General features: G+C 47.4%; 1 protein-coding gene across 1 annotated transcript in view; it reads left to right on the top strand.

Annotated features, from left to right (window-relative positions):
* Positions 1-18,029, top strand: part of LOC308193946 (uncharacterized protein) — a 257,562-nt gene extending 239,533 nt beyond the window's left edge. The window contains exons 23-26 of the mRNA XM_080589144.1: positions 139-188; positions 2,016-2,177; positions 4,365-4,482; positions 5,315-18,029. Coding sequence (XP_080445270.1) covers positions 139-188; positions 2,016-2,119 — 154 coding nt within the window. The 3' untranslated portion in view covers positions 2,120-2,177; positions 4,365-4,482; positions 5,315-18,029. The remainder of the gene's footprint in view (positions 1-138; positions 189-2,015; positions 2,178-4,364; positions 4,483-5,314) is intronic.
* Positions 18,030-19,152: the final 1,123 nt, after the last annotated feature.

Here is a 19,152-nt window from a genome sequence, read left to right as displayed (position 1 = left end):
TGGATACTCTTCCTTTAGGGCTGTATTTTCAAACCACTATTCTCACTGCACTCTGCCTGAATACTTTTTTTTTTTTTAATGCCACCCAAACTGCCAGCCCCTCTGTGTTTGCCGTTTTTTTTCTCTTCTCTTCCTCAGATGCATCCAAGATTTGAAATTCAAGTCTGTGATCTCCAATGAAAGCCTAGGTATTAAAAAAAAAAGTGAATAGAGAAGCCTAAAACTAAGCAGTGTTTGGCTGAACAGGGAGAGAAAGGGTTCAGTTTGGAGAGTGTTTCTGGATTGTTTGGGGGGGTCCTGGAACAGCAGCTCCGCAACTCCTTCAGACACTTTTTCTGTGTATAAAAAGTGGATAAATATGCTAATCCAATAATGAACACTTAGCAAAATTAAAATAATGTAATAGCAAATTATTTTTGTATCACAAATTATTTCTAGGCTGTGGACTGACACCCTTTAAAGGATCTCTCCCTTGGCTCTCAGGCTACTACTGTTCTCACAAGTGGGTTTTCAGAAAACTCCTAATTCTTTATTTCAGAACAAAGCACATGAGCTTCATTTTCCCCTTAACACCCTCCTTCATCAGACTATAGAGCACTGTTTTTCTTTTTACACTAAGGCTCTGAGGACAAAAGCGAATGAATGAACTGGCTTCAGATTACGCTAAGCTGTGGAAGCGGGGGTGTGTGTAGATTTCACGAAAAAAAGTATTTCCCTTGTTGCTAGTGAGGTGTCTGGCTAAAAGTCATACCTTGCAAGGATTAAAACAGATTTTTTTTTTATTTGAATCCTGCTAGTTACTGACAAAAGCTGCAAGAAGAGTCCAATTTGAATCTTTGCTAGGATTTCAGCTGCTTTGAGTTGATGTGGTGGAGCTCCCTGCAGATGGAGTGCCCAGTCTGAAACAGTAAATGATAGCAAGCAGGTGCTCTGGGAGGCAGCTTATCCCACACCAGGACTGGCATTTCAAACAGACGAGGAGGTGAAGAAGCTTGAAAACTCAGCATAGACTCTCTTCCTTTTATTTAATATATATATATATATATTTTGCTCTGCGTTGTTAATGAAGAAACAGCACCCTGGTGTTAGACAACTGTAAAGGAAAGAAAAAATGAAACCAGAAAGAGAGAAAGGAAAACCGTTTCCAAATTTGCTTAGTATGTGGTAGATCTCCCCTCCAGAGTAAATACTTCACATGATTTTAGACTGTACCGTCTCTTCTGGGGATTCTCAGCTGCTACAGTGCTATTGGAGGACTTTGCAGCAATTTAGCCTCAAAACACATGCACAAGTGTTTTTCATTCTCATTCTTTAAGTAGTTGCAATTTGCGCAGCACAGAATGGGGCTCAGCTTGACTGTGAAAAAATCAACCCTAGGGAAGGGGTTGTGCTAGCAGAGACCAAAAATACCAGGACAAGCAGACACAAGAATATTTGGATAAGCAAGATTTGTACATACTAGGGAGTGAGGGAAAGTAGGACAGTGCCAGAGATGAGCTCCTGAAAGAGCACATGCAAGGCAGCGTGTGGAGTTAGGAGGAAGCAGGAATAACTGAGAGGAAGTGTAGCTGATGGGTGCGGCTCAAGGCTGAATTTCCGCCACCAAGATAGCAAAGAAAAGTTATCTTTGTGGGAGCGTATTCCTAGCACCTGAAAAGAACTGACGACATCAAAACTGACACTTCTGGGAGACGTTTTAAACAGTATTTAAATTTTAAATAGCAGTCTTGGGTCAGAGGGTGCTGTAGGGTAGCTAAAATTGTCAATGCATTGAGCGCCGCACTCAAATTTCTACCACTGATCCTCTGCATTAAGTGTATGTCAAATCACTCTGTCCTTTACTGCTTTTTAGGTTTTCAGTCAACGAAACAGTAATTACAGCCCCAGCTTTGAGATCTAACAGTGAATGTTATCATTAATTTGTTTCTAATATTTCAGTTGTTCTGCTCAGTGAAAGAGTGTGTGATTGACAAATATGTAGTCCTGTTATTAAGCTGTCTCTCCTTCACACATAGCACCTGCCCAAAACGAGACTCGAAACGAGAAGCATAGAGAGACAGAAAATAGGAGAAGGAAAGGGAAACAAAAAGCGGAAGCAGGAGGAAACAAGCAGAAATAAACGTGTGAACTGCAGCGGTGCAGCCAAACCAGGCGTCGTCTTCATCTCAGGAATCCAGGTAAACATCAGCCATTTCGTTTGCTCCACTCCACTCTTCCAAGTCACAGTGGTGGACTGTTGATAAGGCCACACATCCACATGATATCTGTCTTTTATATGTTAGTCAGGGCAAGCACCTGCACAAGAACAAAGTTTTGTAGTTTACCAAAAGGCAAAAATCAAATAATTTTATATTAATATCTTCAATAAAATATTCAGTATTGCCTTTCATCGTAAGGTTAACGGTGAATGCTTTATAGCCTTGAATGCATATAAAGCTGTACAAACTGTAGTCAAGAAATGTCTGTGAACAGATGATTGGAAAAAGCAAAAAAAAAGTAAATTTGTTGAGAGTTGACCATATGCAAATAAGCATGGACAAGAAAGCAAAGGAAAATTGTTATCTACCAAAATACTACATCTCAAACTGTTACAGTAATATCTTGGGATAGCTAGAATTTCGTGACTGGGTGCAGCATGGTGGAGTGCGTGTACCCAAAAAGGTCACATTTCCCACTTGTGCTGTGGAAAAATGTCCACAAACGCCTGTGTTATGTTAGGAGAATACCAGCGCTTCAGGAGCGTGTAACAGATGCGTGCTCAAAAATGCTGGTGTGTGCTCAGAAATGTTTTCCTGACATGCTAGAACTGTGAATCGTGTATCAGGAGGCCGTGGCTGCAGGAGACAATTGTGCACTGAAAGATGCTGTTGCACCCAGTTTTGTACGGTTTCAGGAGCACGCTGTAGGGGAATGCGTTCCTGCTAACAAACCCATTACAACCTCCCTGGAGGACTGCATCCTAAATGTGTTTCTGTGCTTATCTTCCCACTGCCTCTCTGAACAGTTAAAGGTTTCAGTTCATTCATCCTTTCCTTTTGTCTTCTGATCCACATCCTTCCCAGAGAGCAATCACTATTAATTAGTATATAATATTTTGTCACACAGATCATGATACTAATTGCAGTCCCTGCCCGGGAGGCTCAGGTGTAAGAACCCGTTTGTTTGCTGCAGTTATCCTCAGGTGATTGTTTCAGTGCCGTGTATTTATAAGGCTTTTTGAAGCTGTACCAAAGGGAAATGAAACCTCCCCAAACCTGAGCCAAATGACATTATCTTCTTTCAGTGGGCCGAAGAAGGCAGGTTAGTCTTAATTATTTATGACTGAATGTGTAGAATGCCCCTCTGGTGATTACACACATCTCATTTCCACAGGCAGCCCACTGACAGGCAGTATCACACGTGCTCTCATTAACAGCTACACGGTGCTGGATTCACCTACACCGTGTTACAAGGCAAGGATTCACGTTAGAGTTCACTCCTCCGTAGCACTGGGCAAGTAAATGGCAATGCGGCAATGGGAAATCTGATGAATATCTGCAGTTTGGATATAAAATAGACTGAGATTTCCTACAGATGGGGATGGTCCTGCTCTCACTAGCACCTGCTTTCTCCTATGCAGTTGTTTTGGAGCAGTATTAGGGACAGAAGATAGAAAAAGCATCTGCTTCAAGGCTCGTCAAAGTTTCCAGACCTAAACCAATCTTTCCTTTTCCCTTTCGTAGCCTACATTTTTAATGCTGGACAGCATTTAAAGGTGTTAGCCCTGCTATCTTTTATAGAAGTGGAAAGGGAGATGGCCATACAACAGAACTGAGATTCTTCATCAGTGCAACATACACAAAAGAGAACATGGCCCAACATCACACCACTGGGAAAACACACTAAAAATTCAGATGCCTCTTTGTGAGCATGGCAGACACAGCCCAAGTCACCGTCACTGCCTGGAGTGCTGGTGGGCACACAGGGCAGAACACTGGTCTGCCCTCCCAGGGAGGTCTTCCTCCTCAGTTGGCTGATTCAGCAACATGTCCTCTGCAAATTCAGTGGGGAGAAATGGGGGACCTAGCAGGGGCAAATGAGAGCTAGACAATTCAGATATCAACTTTTGCTCCCCAGTACGCAGTATTAAGATGCTAAAAAGATGGGTCACTTCGCATGTACCCAACTGTGGGCCTTGCAGCTATTTCACTTCCAGTCTTTCGGCTGCAGTTATTTTCAGCGCTGGTTCAGTTGGCAGTAAAACATAAATGCTATCAGTGTGCTTTTCATCTACCCCCTGACTGGTTAGCACTTGAATTATGCCTGGCGATACGAAGTCTGCAAATGCTCCATTTCATTATTACTTTGATTTTGGCACCCTGCAGAGCCTGAGCAGCCTTCCGTTAATCTGCAGAAATCCACCTTGTTCTGGAGGCCACTGAAACAGGACCATCAGATTCCTGAAACTGTGTCTCAAGCGTGTGGTTAACCTCAGGTCACAAGGTAAATTTATAGGAGGGGTTTCAGATCTGCAAGGCTTATAAAGACACTACCAGAGGCCAGCAGCTCCTGCACTCCTACCGACAGTGGGAAGTGGGCATTTCTAAAAGCCCGGTAGTTTTCAGGTAATTTGCTGTAATTGGCAGCTTATGGATAACTTGCATGCTTCCTCCTTCTACTAATTTGCCAAAAGGAGGCAAAGCCATCTGAAATGTATTGTGTGTGGTCCTCTACTAAATAAACATGCTGTGGTCAAAAAATAAGGTCAAACCTATATGAAGTGGATATTGTGTTTTGGAGACAATTAGAATTATAAAAGGATCTTAAGCCTTCAGAAAGTGTCCTGGTGTGCTGGGAGGGCACACTCACGTTAGTATAACATCCAGAGACTTTGTAAACGTATTGTGGAAAATAACTCCATGAATTCTTAAGTGTTTGAAGTTAGTTGGTAGAGATTTCTGTTGGCTTTTTTTAAGGCTACAAAACTCTGGTAGTTCCTTCTCCCTTTTGGAGGACTTCCGGTGAGGTTCCTGTGCAGACTAGCACAGCTGTAGAAATTTTGAAAGAAGCTTGCTATCATCTCAGCAGACAGGCTCCTGGCACAGATGAGTTAGCACAGCTATCATCTAAGATGTGATCTAGTTGACATGGACATCAAAAAAGAACAGCTAACACTTTCTGTGAATGATCGACTAAAAAGAAATAATGATGTTTAAGCAGTTTCCCAAGTTTGGACATTTGTAAAGCAACTCACTATTTTGGTTATTGCTCTTGTATTCTTGCTCTGTGTTAACTTGCTTGATTCCACCTTAATGCTTTGTTTGTTTTTCTCCAGGCTTCAACAACTCTGCTGGATGCTACTCTTCTGTTTAGAAATGGGATTCCATACTGCATCAACCCTGTGATCCTGCTGCTCATGTGCTACTTGTGACTGGAGATATAAATATGTCTTCAATCCAGCATTTTATTTACAAGGAAATTGGGCCAAATTCGTCTCCTGTGAACTGAAAAAAAAATCCCTCTAGACTGTTTGGGGAAAAAAGGAGTGAAAAAAGGTTCCACATTTTTTATATTACTGTATCTTTTGCTCACAGTTTTGGAAAAAAGCAATCTGTGTGCCATGAAATCAAAGTAAGGGGGGAAAAAAAAGCCACTTAAGCATCTTTTCTGTGCAGCAGTGAGAAAACTCTGTCCTTGTCCCAGACAGCACAATGTGTGCACAGATGGAGGGCAGCGTGGCCTGATACCATGGTCCTTTGTTAAGCAAAAACTCCATCAGCTCCTGGGCCAAAACCCCACCACCAGTGAGGCAGATTTCCAATGGCAAGCAGTAGGAATGCAGGTGACAAAGACCTTGGCAGAGTCGGGCACTAGCTGACGGCATTTTCGGGTTGCTCGGGTGCAGATACAGTGCCAGGAGAGGCTGCTGATGCCATACGGAACTGCACTGGTGGATGCTGACAGCCTCCAAGTGCTCAGCCACGCCTTGTGAACAGCAGTCTGCCTCTGGGTCATGGACCAGCAATGACAGTGATACTTAGCAGCAGTAATAGTTAGCCCTGCTTTTTGTCCCAGCTGTGAGAAAGGAGGTGAGGTGAGTACAGCCACTGCTGCCCGCAGCTCTGGCTGCCCCAGGGGTCAGGCAGGAGCATTCTGTTGGGTGCCTGGGGAGGTCTCACATGCAGTGCTGTCAGGCCAGGCAGCCCAAACCCAGACCTTCTGTCCAGCACCCACAGAGGGTTGGACGATGGCTGGGGATGAAAAAGCAGAGCAACTCCAAGAAAGAAGGCAATGGCAGCATGAGGTCTCAGTTTTATTTACATTATCCACATCCACTTGGTCTGTGTCACATGTCCTCTAGATTTTATTACACCTCCATGCACAGGGGCATCAGAATTTAGGCAAGTATTTTGCTTTATCCTATTAACTGGGAAAGGGCTTACCTTTTGCAGCAGAAAACACACAAGTCAACAAACCAGGAGACCTGGTTAAATGGCCCACACTGTACAGCTGGGCTTATGATAAACTCTTGGAAAGGAGAACCCATTGTTGCTTTCACATTTAAAAAGCAATAGCAGTAGTCCATGAACCAAATCCAGATCTGCCGGCCAAGTGTTAAATCGTAAGATCCTGTACCAGAAGACCTGCGTCCCCCAGGCCTGAAAAGTGAGATTTTCCCTGGCAACGTAAGCCAGAAACTGCTGTGCTGCATCACCATCCCACAGCAGGCTCACAGCAGCGTTCAGTCTTCTCTGTTCTCCCAGACACTTCCCCATCCCTGCTCTGCCTTCTCTCTTCCAGAAGAGCAGTGACTTGACCTGCAGGTGACATTTGGGCAAGCAAAGGTGGGGCAGTGGCCTCCATGCCAGCAACCACCCAGCTGGTGCTCGTGGTGAGCTAATGGACCAGCAAGGGGCCGCCTCTGGGGGCAGGTGCTGCCCACCTGCTCATCATGGGTACCTGGTCTGCCTGGCTGCTCCAGGAGGTTATTTCAGCAGTGCTCCTCACCTCAGCAGGGTTTGGGTGTTATGGTGAGGACCTTAGGGTGTGAAGGCCTCCAAGTCCTGTGCTCCTTTTGGGAATCCAGCTTTGGGGCGCTGACTGGCCTGCAGGGGACCTGGGCTGGAGTCTCCAGCTGTGGTGAGGCTCCTCTGATAGACGTGGCCCTGCTCCGGCTTTCTTCTTCTCCCAGCAAGATAACAAACTGTAAGTGGGGGTGGGCATGGGGGGTGGCACACCAATGGAGCGTGAATTGGTCGCGTGTGGGCTGTTCCGGCCCGGCTTCTGATGGCTTGTGCCTATTGTGTGCAGCACAACCTGCTTTTTGCTGTCTGAGCAGGAGCTGGAGTGGCCGTGGGTGGAGGAGTGGGGTTGATGGACTCCTCTGCAAGCTCATGGGTGAGGGCGCAGAGCTCTGTGCTGCTTTGCCCCCCTGTCCCCAGGTGAGCCCTGGGACCAGGGTCTTCATGCCACACGGTGGTCTGTAGCACTGATAGACTTGTTTATGTTGGGATGGCTGCGAGCATTGAGTTCCCCCAAGTGTCTCAGCTGACATAACAGCCCACATATAATTGCAATGCATTGCTCTCACATTTCTCTCATGTCTTCATTCTCTGCTGCTTAACCTCTTCACCCTCGCCCTTGTCCTTGCCTTCTTAAGGCTCGTCTCCTGCTGCTCTGCTGTTAGAAATCACTCAGCTCCCACTCTGTCAGTTGCTTATTGCTAAATCACTTCCTTTATTTTACTTCTCGGATTCCTCCCCTTGTAAAGCAACGTATCTCTCTCTGTGTGTTCTTGTGTTACCTTTTTCCTCCTGCTGTTCACCTGACAATATTTCTGTCAGAAGTTTGGGGGTTTTTTCATGATCCCCTCTGTGTTATCTCTTGTAGCAGGTTTTGCGTGGTGCTTTTATGTTGTCTAAACATTGTCTTTGCTCTTCTTCCCCTTCGTCACGTTTTGCAGTCCTGATAAATTGTTCAGAGAACGCTGCTTGTTTCAAAGCATGTTTTCACCCGAGTCCCCTCTAATAGCGGAATGCGCCTTCCATTTCCTCTTAGGAGTGGTATTGGAACAAGAAGTACATTAAATGGACCCACATAACCCATGAGTAACTCCTGCCAGTAGGGCTGTATGGCAGGCGAAGGTAACACGAGTAAGTCTTGGCACTTCAGCATCTTAGCATCCTGTCTTTTGCCAGCTGCGCTTTTTGCAATGAGCATAACTGGGTGGAAAAGGAGACTCCCCTTCATCTGGAAGGGAAGAGGGCACATCCTCTGTCTCTCTGTAGCATGGCCCTCACTGTACAGGGGAGCTAGGATGCTGTGCCGCTCACAGGGGCCCTGAGCATGCAGAGGGGTGGCACGCTCAAGCTTACCAAAGCAGTGCTTTGTAGCGGTGTATTGCATCGTGCGTGGTTTCTTCTATGCCGCCTTGTAACGTGTGTATTGATGTTGGGTGTGGAGCCTGGTTGGCTTCAGTTGTAGGGAAAATGTTGGGAGAGAGGGAGTTCCTGCCCCATGGAGCCGAGGTTTGAGAGTGCCTGGGCTCCCCTCTAGGGTAAAGCCCCAGCAGAGGGCTCTGCACAAACCTCGTGGGTGTGTGGGGCCATGGCAGTGAACACGGCCGTGCATAAAAGCACGGAGTCTGCCGAGCACGGATCTCCCTTGCTGCCGTACCGGGTACGTGCGGGATCCGGCAGCGCTGATTTCCCCTTCCCTCCCTGATGCCAGAGTCGGTGCACACAGGCGGTGGTGCCCGCTGCCCTGGTGCTGGGGCGCTCCTGCTGGCACACGCTGCTCCCCGCAGCCCTGCGGGTGTGCTGGGGCACGGGGTAGTGGTGGGAGGCAGGCCTGGGACAGGGAGCCTTGTGTCCGGTGCATCGCTGTTCTCCGAGTGCCTGCCGCACCACGGAAACCGTTCTTGAAGAGCCCTCCATTTACCCTCTCCCCTAATTAAATGTGGACTTCATTAATGTAAATTGGGGGTTTAATGCTCTTGTTGAAATTCTGAAGAAAGTGCTGTGGCCTTGCGAAATGCTTAAGCATCATTGCAAATTAGATTAGGGACCAAGAAAGGCAGTAAAATTAGAATGATAATGGTTGATGTGGCTTCCTGACAGGCGTGACTATTCGGGGATCAATGGGATGGAGAACAATTTCCCCCAGCCTAAAGCGAAAGGCAGGGACAGACGTCAGCCTACAGATGTGCTTTGGAGGCTCCTTCGCTTAGTTTAATTTGGTAAATGCTGGGGGCCTAGAGGCTCTTGGCCAGCCCCACAAGCCGAGAATGCATCGCGACGTTCTTTTGCTTGCTGACAGAAGATGGGACTGGCCCCATGTGCATTTCAGGGGCTCGGGGGGGGGGACAAGGCGCGTGTGTGGCTGCAGGAGGTGGGCATGGGGCCCCCCTGCTCCGGGGGGGACGCAGCAGAGCCCTGGTCCGGGCCCGCCGCGCTGCTGGGTAACTCGGGCTGTTGGCGGAGGAATTCGGGCTCAAACCATGTGTGTGCTTTTCACTGCTGCTCCGTGCTCCTGCCGGCTCTTTGTTTATTGCGCTCCTTGGCGGGTTTGCCCTGCTGCGTCTGCAGAGAAAAAGCAGCCAGGATATGGAAATTGTGCTCCGCTTGGCCCTTCCGAGAGCCTGAGCTGGAGCTTGCTTTTTAATCCCCCTGCTAGGTAGGTAATTGTACTTAATGACGTGGAAAACAAGTTCAACAGGCAGAAAGTGTGGCTTGGAGACTCATCTGTGTTTGTGCGAGGAAGAGGCAGGAGGAGAGAACCCTTGGTGAGGGCTGCGTTACTGTAAGCATCCAGACGGAAGAAGAACAGGAACATACGTGTTGAGGGAAGGCTGGTGCCGCAGAACCCAATCGAGCCCCACAAAGAGGTGCTGGGGGCTGCACCGAAGGTGCCCGTTGGCAGTGCTGCCTGGGTCACTCTGGCAGCAGAGGCCTGCCCTGTGCCACCAGCACCGTGTCCCGTGTTGCCCCCACCCGAGTGGGTCAGCGTGCTGCAGGGCTGTGGGCTGGCAGAGCGCTGGGCCCCTTCAGGGCACGGCCCTGGGGGGCTCCCCGGGGCGGCCGTGCCAGCAGCCATGGGGAGCCCTGCGGAGCCTGCCAGGCCACTGCCTCGCTCGAGCTACTGCGACTGGTCTTCCAATTTCATTAGCACTAAATTCACCTTTACAGAAATTTAATTTTTAAAAACTGCTCGACTTGGCAGGGGCACCAGCTAAAAGATCAAGTTACTGTTTGTAAATGCCAGATATGAATTAATTCTGCAGTGCACTTGTCCTGACTTTATGAAAACCTATCCCAAATATTGACTCTTTTTTTTCTTTTTTACGCAAAACTTTTTTTTTTTTGTGCAGTGCCTGGTGCAGGCGGCTGGTATTTTGAGTCGGTCTGGGGCTTTTTGAGTGTGCTGGCTGTTTGGAAACGTGGCCATTGTTGGATCTTTGCTGCCTCCTGGAGAGTTAGGCGAGGTAATTGAATAGCTAGCTCCTTTTGGGAGGTGGTACTTGGAGTACAGTTAGGGAAAGCCTGCAAAAGCGAGAGCTGGGTTAACTTCTGTGTTTACAGAGGGCTGGATCCTGGGCTGTGAAAGAAAACGGGGATAAGGTCTGGCTTCTGTTCAGCCCATAACTTTTTGCTGCAGAACAGGGGAATACGTAGTTGTGCCATGTTATCCTTAAATGGCGGGACAAAAAAAGGTGATGAAAAACAAGCACATCTTTCTTAAAAGAGGAAAGGTGAAAGGAGTCCCTGCCAGTCAGGGCTGGGGTGTGACAGCACGTGTGTCAGCTCATGTCCTGCAGACCACAGCCTCAGAACCCGAAAGGAGCCTGGCAAGCCCTGCACAGCAAAAAGGATGAACACGTAACAGCAGTCGGCAGGCAGAGCTGATGGAAAACAAGGATAAGGGGTGCTTGATCAACAAGTGTCCTTAGTGCAGCGGGTAAGCAACGCTCTGCGGTCAGGTCTCGCTGCAGCGCTGTGTCTGCGGGGATGACGAGGTGTGGCCCTGCGCGTCGCTCTCGCTCTTTAAGCTGCTTTAACAGCTGAATCCCTTATAAGAACATTAACATTTGGGTGCCAGTACCAGCTTGACCTTTATTCATGAAGTGCAAAGAGTTGGAAGTAGAACAGATTGGTTGCCAGCGATTGTCTTTTATGTGCAGTTTAGAGGCTTTGATTTCTCTCCCCTTTCTTCCTTTAATCTGACATCGCTGCCTTGAATATGTTTGTTCTCTAAGTAAACAGGGCCAGCACAGGCCTCCCTTTTTGAAGAGCTGTTTGTGTTTAAGGGAGGGAGGTGGGGGCCGAGATGACTCCAAAACAGTTTGCCTTGGGAATTAAACAGCTTAAGAATAGGCAGGGGATGCCAGGCCTGAATGGAGCTGTGCACAGATCTCCCCGCTGAAGTTCCTGTGAGTCTGGGCGGGCCCTGCTATTGACTCCTAGTAGCCTATGTATGTGGAGAATGAGAATGTGAGGATTTACATCGACTCTCCTGAACTTCTTACTCTACAGCGTGCACAAAAGACAAACCCAGATGCAAGCACAATGAAGGATAGGTGTCTGACATAGCTTCACACTCACTTGGTCCCAGCCACCTGGGAATTGATGTCATTGCTTTAACTCCCAGGTAGTAGAGGCTCTTGAAGTTTAGTTTTGTTACTTTTGATGTCATATTAAGCTTGGAATTTAAATTTTTCTGTTCTTTACCTGTTCTGCATAGCAGTAGTTAAGTCATGGCCAACCCTTTCACGGAACCATGGGGAAGAACCTGAGAGGAGGAGGGTAACTGCAGAACAGATGGAAAATGTCACCCGAGATCTCACCACAAACAACTGACAGCATGATTGCCTGACCTTGTCAAAGCCACGGTGCAAATGAGGCACCCCAGCCTTAATTCTCAGAGGTGGCAGCCTCCTCATAGCTTGTGCAAAGGTAGACCGCAGCACCTCTGAGTTTCGGTGTTACTTGGAAACTTGTCTCTGTCCTTGAAGCTCTTTTTCCATCTTTTATTAAAATAGCATTTTGATATTTTTATTTATAGGATGCTTCTCTTTGATTGGTCCTGCAGCCCTTTGTCCAAGCATGCTTGGTTAGGACAACAGACTTCCAACTACTACATGTAATAAATGGTGTAGCTTACAGAATTGCATCCAAACAAGCCTTCTCAGAGTACCTGGCCACGGAGTGTCATCCAGCAGCTTCTGCAGTGAGCCTGATAGCTTGTCTTTGATTGAAACATCTTCTAGCTCTGGCTTGTCCTTCCATCTTGATCTGAAACCATCAGGAGCTGGAGACTTGCTTGGCTCAATGCTTGATGGGTGCAGCAGCAGTCACCTTGCTTATGCCACTCCCCCTTGCAGTGGGGCTTGTCTTGGTTGCTCCAGATATGTGTCTCTGTTGCTGTGTAAGTGTCCTTACACATTCCTGATGCAAATAGCCTCATCTCCTCATCCCACCTGTAAACCTGCCCCAAGTCTTCCTGCCTTTTGCAGAATTTCAACCAAGCTGCTGCACAAAGCTTTCATTTCACTAAAAGCATGTTTGTGTGCTGACAAAATGTATCTATGTAGCAGAGGGAAGGCCTGAGTGCTGGGTAGGACTCAAAATGTTCAGAAGCCATTAGCTGAATTGCTTAAAGAAATCCCCTGACAAGTGTAATTGCAGGTTTTGTGTTACAGAGCTTCATGATATTGCCCACAAGAAGAAACTCTTTTACAAAAGCCCTTTCTGTTTAATAAAGTAATTTGTTCCAGTAACAGTGATAATAAAATTGCTGAAATGAAACAGGATTGTTCAATGAGGACCTGAATCCAATTTGCTGTGCTAGTACGATTACACTTTTATCTCTGTGTTTACTCATTTGTAGGATTGCTACCAGACTTTTTATATGCAATTAATAGGATAATGGTTCCTGGGATGGGGAAGGCAGTGCCCAGGACTATAGCACCTTATTTTGCATGCCATTGACATGTCACCCTGAAGCAAGGTGTTGACTTGGGGTGCTGGCTCCCTTAGTATTTTTTGCAACAGTTTGGAATATCATGAAATGTCTTGCTGGCCCAGATCACAGCTGAATACTCCTTTTGTCCTACTGTCAGGTCAGAAGGGTTGCTTCTGGTATCCTGTGAAGAACAAGGTTACCTGTGTTTCTTGGGATGAGTAGGAAAAAATCTGTTCCTGTAGTTGAAAAGGGCTCTAAAGCAATTGTTTATGAATACTGTTTTCCAGTCTTTGCATGTTCAGAAATTACTCACAGGAGACTTGGGAGCCACAGTCAAACATAATCCTAGCTTCGTGGAGGCTTGAGTGTTTTAGAGGCCAGGAGGTGACAGTGGTCTAGGAGGGCCTCATCCTGCACGCAGCCCAGCTTCTGCAAAAGCCATGTAGAAAGAAATGTGTAAGAACACAGTGGGATTTTTTTGAAAACGTATGTTTGCAAATCATAGAAGACTTGACAAGAGCTAGGTTCCCAACATTTTTTAGAAGTTTGCTGGTGGAGACATGCTTCTGGTAGACAGTAGATGTGTAGGCATTAGGGTATATTAGTAAAAGCATTAAACTTTATACTTAATCAGGGGCTGAGCTTGCTCTAAGGCAGATTAGCCAGGCTGAGGTGTTTAGCCCATACAGCTAGGCATCCCAAAACAGCGTCTCAGTGCAAGCGTAGACATTTCTGCACCAGGTTTTCTCTATTAAAGAAATACGTGGAGATAAATAATGGTCCTGGTCTGTGTTGGATCATCTCTAAAGTCAGCTAAGAGATCTTGCATCTACCCATTGTGATGCTTGTAGGCTAGTTTCACCGCTCACAAATGCAAATAACAAGTGCAGGCTTCTGTTTCTCGGTTTTCTGGCGCACTTTACCACTTCAAAAGCTATAGGGCTTAACCATGAGCCTTTTAAACTGGCAATATTTGGGGCACTTTTACTCAGTAGTAAAAGTGACCAATGATGCAGTAAATGAGCACAGAAACTAATTGATCTGCTCCTTAGGGCTTGCCACAAGGTTATGTTAAGTGGAAGACATGAATGCTGCATCAGTCATGTTAATTCCAGCACAAACATCTCGAGCCCCTCCTGTGGGAATGCAGACTTGGTCTGTGGAGGTATTAATATTTGCTTGCGTCTTTGTGGCAGCAGTACTGCCTTCACTGCCCACACACATAGCCATGATAAGCCCTGCTCCTAAGAGCTGGCAGAGTAAGAGAAAGCATATAGCCTGGGGATTTGCAATCTTGGAGACAGAGTTGAAGTCCCTGACATGCTATTGACTCAGGGATGTAAGCGTGTTGTGCGAAAAGCTTGACGGATCCACCTGCTAGGTATGATTAAATGCCTAGATCTGCAGGAGAACTTTGCAGCTTCTGTTTAGGGACCGGTGTTGGGGACAGATGCACAAAGTGCTGAAGAGCAGCTTCGGAGGTGTGAGGCTGCACAGCTGTGACCTGTGCTGCGAGCTCATGGCTGATGGCAAGCAGGCGTCGGTGCTGTGCGTGTCAGGTGTCTGGGGAGAGCCTGCTGCTCTGGTCCGGCGTTTCTGCCCTTCCTAAGGAAGCAGGACCTCCTTGGCTGGCAAACAGCGGCTGGTATTTTATGTGGATTAAAAAGGAATTGCGGTGGTAATGAGGCAACCTGTGAAACTGTCATCTCACAATGCAGACAAGAAACATGGACACAGTCTGGTGAAGTGGCGGTGAACACTAGATGAGGGAAGCAGGGAAATCATTTATATGGCGTGCATTTTACTGCAGACTTGATCAGATGAACTTTCTGAATGTAAGTTGGTCAGACTTTGTCTGGTGGAGGTTTGAGGCCTGCTAAAACTGAGAGGAGCCTGAGGCTCAGCAGCCTGCCCAGAGGGCGCCAGCCTGCTGGTGGCCCGGCTGTATCGTAAGGGTGTGCTGAACAGAGCCACGTGGACATCGAGTTCATGGTGAATGACACCTGCAGAGGCTCATGACTTGCAGTGCGTGTCTTGGGGCCTACGATACCTCTGTCCTTCTCAGCAGCTGCTGTTCCTGATGGGGTGGTGGGGCATGCGCGAGAGCAGCGGCGTGATGTTCAGCGCACATACTGGCAGCTCAGAATATCCATGTTATCTTGCACAGGGGTGGCTGACCCCAGGGGCCACTGCACCCAGCAGCTCTGGGCAGCCCCAGCCCCAGGGTTCCAGGCACAGGCACTTGTGCTCCTGCTGTGTCCATACCCCAAGGATGCTCCTCGGGTGCGTGCAGCAGGCTCTTCCCGTGCAGACTGTTGGTGGCTCTTCATGAACCCCTGGGCATTGCCAGCTTCCCCAACATCATCCCTTTCTGATCTTTACATGAGAATTCTTTGTGTCTCCAAAAGTCCTCATTGTCTTGAAAAGAGCTTTGGGAATGGCTTAAGCAAGCAGAGCACAGAATAAATAATAAATGCTCAGCCAGTGCTCAGCAGCAAGCTTTGACAGTCTTTGTTGGACTGCAGTCAACTTAAAAACCCTTGAGAAATAGATTATTCACCATAAACTGTAATGTCTTCTATACGTTGGCTCTTTGTAAAGCGTCTTACACAGCCTGTCTCAATCACTGTCAGCATCCCGATCAAAGAAGATTTCTGACTTATTGAAGCTAACTGCCAATATTTTTTCCTCGAGCGGTGTAGCACTGTCAGTCTGGAGTGTTGATATAGTGCTACTCTGCTTGCCAATGTGTTCATATCTCATGCAGCTTACTAACACTGAAATAAGATGAACTTAGTGTTAGGAGGACAGATAAATTTTATGTACAGCCTGATCTGGAACCCACCGGTATTGTAAAAGAGAGGGTCGAGATGGAGAGGCTCTGGGGGCTTAAGCATCCTGTGAATTCTCCGAGGGAGGTGTGGTCTTGCACGTATAAAGCTAGTGCTGGGGACCAGAGAGGTGACAGCTCTGCATGTTTCTGCCATTGAGCAGCTGTGTGACATAGGTTCTAACAGCACTTTGCAGTGATAGTTCTTCTTCACCAGTCTATTCACACTGCTGCAAATGACTGAGGTAAACGAGAGATGGAAATGAGAAGTGACTGGACCTTTGCACCTGAAAACAGGAGGGCTTTGTGTCTGTCATCAGGCAAGTTCTTGCTGCACACCAAGGCTCAGTACATGCACTCGTACCCGCGGCCAGGATCCTGGTGTTGGGAGTCACTGCTGCAGCACCCAGACAGCGCCTCGTGTGAAACCCGCTGTCACCTTGGAGCGCTTCAAAGAGCAAGGCGCTGCCGTGTGCCCCAAGTCCATGAGTACACGAGGGGTGGTTGGGTAAAGGGCTGGGCTGCGTTAGGGAGCTACCAACAGCTGTCAGTCTCATTTGTTATTCCTCTAAGGGGTGTCATCTTCCTTATAAAACCCTGGTACGAGGAACAGATGAGAAGGGGCAAAGAAGCCACGCTGGGATGAGCAGTGCCTGTGGGCATGTGCTTGTCTGTGCGTGGGTGGCGTGGTGCAGCTCCACCAGCAGCCCCCTGCAGCCAGACGGGTGCGTTGGTGGCCCAGGACCCTTTGAGGCATCCCTGAGCAGAGCTGCTGGTCCCCCCAGCCCGGCGTGGCAAGAATGGATGGGCCGTGTGTGGTGGGATCAATTGTAAAAAGTGGAATTAGTCATTCTAAATCATGCGGCTGTGGTCGAAGGGAGCTCTTCTAAAAATCATTAAACAATCATGTATTCCTATTGATTTATTCAAAATACCTTGAGGGAAAGCAGATTAAACACAAGGTAAAAGTAAACTAATGCAGATTAAATGGATGAAGGATGGGCCGATAGTTCCCTAGGTAGTTTTTGTACTAATGAGAGGAAAATTATATGTACCCTATTACCAGGATAAAAGGGTCTATTAGAGGTCTTTTGCTTGACATATTTATGTATTTCAAATACTAAGTAGCACAGTGAATTAGGTTTACCCCGGGCATTCGTTATTTTTATTGCATCTCCAAGTGATAAACAGGGATTTCTGTTGAGGGCAGCATGCTGCTTTGCTCAGAAGGCACGGCCCTTTCTGCATAGAAAAATGCTGAGATGACTGTCGCATTTGGCTGCCATTTATTAGCAGTGCAAGCACAGCTTTATGCTCTACTCTGAGAACGGTGGGTAGTATTCAGAAAAGGGGTGCAGTTCAATGTCAGTATTTGTAGACAGCCTCACCCCATCTTCCTTCCACTTCATCTTCTGTGCTTCTTGTCCCAGGTGACGTTGGCCCAAAGCCACATGACTACCAGGGCGATGTGCTCACCAGGTCTTTTCTCCCCTCTGTCGCACACTTGCAGCACTGCACTAAATGCAGTACAGGGAAGATGATGATGTTAAAACTCGTTCAGTGGGATTGTCATCTCCTGCACGCCTGTGCAAGACTGGCAGGTTCAAACCTTGGGGACGGTGTATCAAACACAATTGGAAATGGAGCCCAAAGCAATCATATTGGATGCAAGCTTTCATTTGGCCAAATATCCTCACTTTGGTTTATAAAAGTGTCTGAACACAGTGGAATCAGCCACATCGGTCATTGCCAAGGACATCAAATGCTGGCAGTCACTTTGTCATTTTGCAGGAACTCTGAGTTGGAAGCCATAAAACTGCTTCCTACTTGAGGTGGGGACAGGGCTGCTGATGGTGACCTTGTCCTGTTAAACAGCCTTTCTTCTTCTAATAGACTCCCATATGTACCACTGTGGCAGCTTTCAAAAGAGGGGTCTTGCAGGAAATGAGTACTGCCACAGTGTTGGGAGATGGGTCTGCAAAGCCAAATTAACACTAGAAAAAATGAAACCACGTAGCCTTTATTAAAGTACATACAAGTTGAAACTGTTTAGTGGTGGAGCATTTGGTCCAGCAATGGTCCAGCATTTGCTTGTATATGTATATGTGCAGCAAGGTATACGAAATATTAAGTTTTATGAAGTTGATTAGTCATATAGGTCATCTACTCCTGAAATTACTGCGTTTTAGAGACACACATCTAAACAAACCTATAAGCCATAACTTCCTTTGTAACAGCTGAATAAAGAAATCAGAAATCATTCTGGAATGGGTAGTTTAATTTTGTAAGTTCAACTCAATTAAAAGATAGCTAAATAAGGTATGGATGTTAATTACTAAACTTAGACGCTCCAGTATGTCATTTTTGACTTCTATATGTACACCATGAATTAAGGTGTAGGTGGTTGCAGTTGCCTGCCTGGGAGCTGAGCTCGCTAGCGGGGACATGGCACAGGGGGAAACCTGTCAGTTAAAGCTTGGAGGGGGGTTTCAGGGGTGCTTCTCTGCCCTCAGGCAGGTAGGTTTTTTGTGGAGTTTGGCAGGTTGTCTTGTTAGAAAACAGCTTGTGGATTTTGGGGAGAAACCCAGGAAAGTTTCGGGGTTCGAATGGGAATTTGCAGTGTTGCTTCCAGGATGTGCTTTTGTTTTTAACAGTGGTTAGTCTTCAAAGGAATTTTTTGTTTTGTTTTGTTTAGAGTATATATATATATATATATATAAGTATCTGCTCCATAGTGCAAGACTAATATGGAAGAGTAATAAAAGGAAGAAGGAATAATATGGAAGAGGAATAAAATCCCAAACAGCCTTGGCAGAAAGACAGGCTCACTTGCTGTTGAGACATACAGCATGCCTACTTCCTTTCTACGGGGATATAATGGGTATTCTATGCCCGGATCAGGCCTAGGTGAAGGAGCCAAGTGTTGCCCAGGATCTCCTAAGTCGGTGCGTTCCAGGAAGGAGCGGCGGTGGGGAGGCCTGACAGTCCTGCGGTGCCGGACCCAGCAGTGCTGTGGGCACAGGCGCCCAGGCAGCAGAAGGGCCCTGGGCCCTTCCCTGGCCCCAGTGGGTGAGCATGTGGCTGTGTGAAGCCTGGCTCTGCAGAGGAATGTGAAAAGGAGAAGGCCTGCTGTCCTCTGAACGTGTGAGGTGGAAACCAGGCACATGGGAGCTGCTTCCTGGAGCACCCAGTCACCCACGCTGGGCAGGGTGAGGCTTTCTGTGCGCTCAGGGACAGAACAGCAGCCTGCAGGCAGCCTGTGCATGGTGCAGAGCCGCAGCGGTGCTGGGTCTTTGCTTGACTCCTGGGGCACAGCCACGTCCTGCCCCTTCGGCAGAGCAGGCTGAAAGGCACGTGTAGTCTCCCAGAACCTGGCCTTCACT

Source organism: Anser brachyrhynchus (assembly GCF_964034855.1).
Source record: "Anser brachyrhynchus genome assembly, chromosome: 4".
Lineage (NCBI taxonomy): Eukaryota > Metazoa > Chordata > Aves > Anseriformes > Anatidae > Anser > Anser brachyrhynchus.
This window is presented reverse-complemented; position numbering and strand designations above follow the sequence as displayed.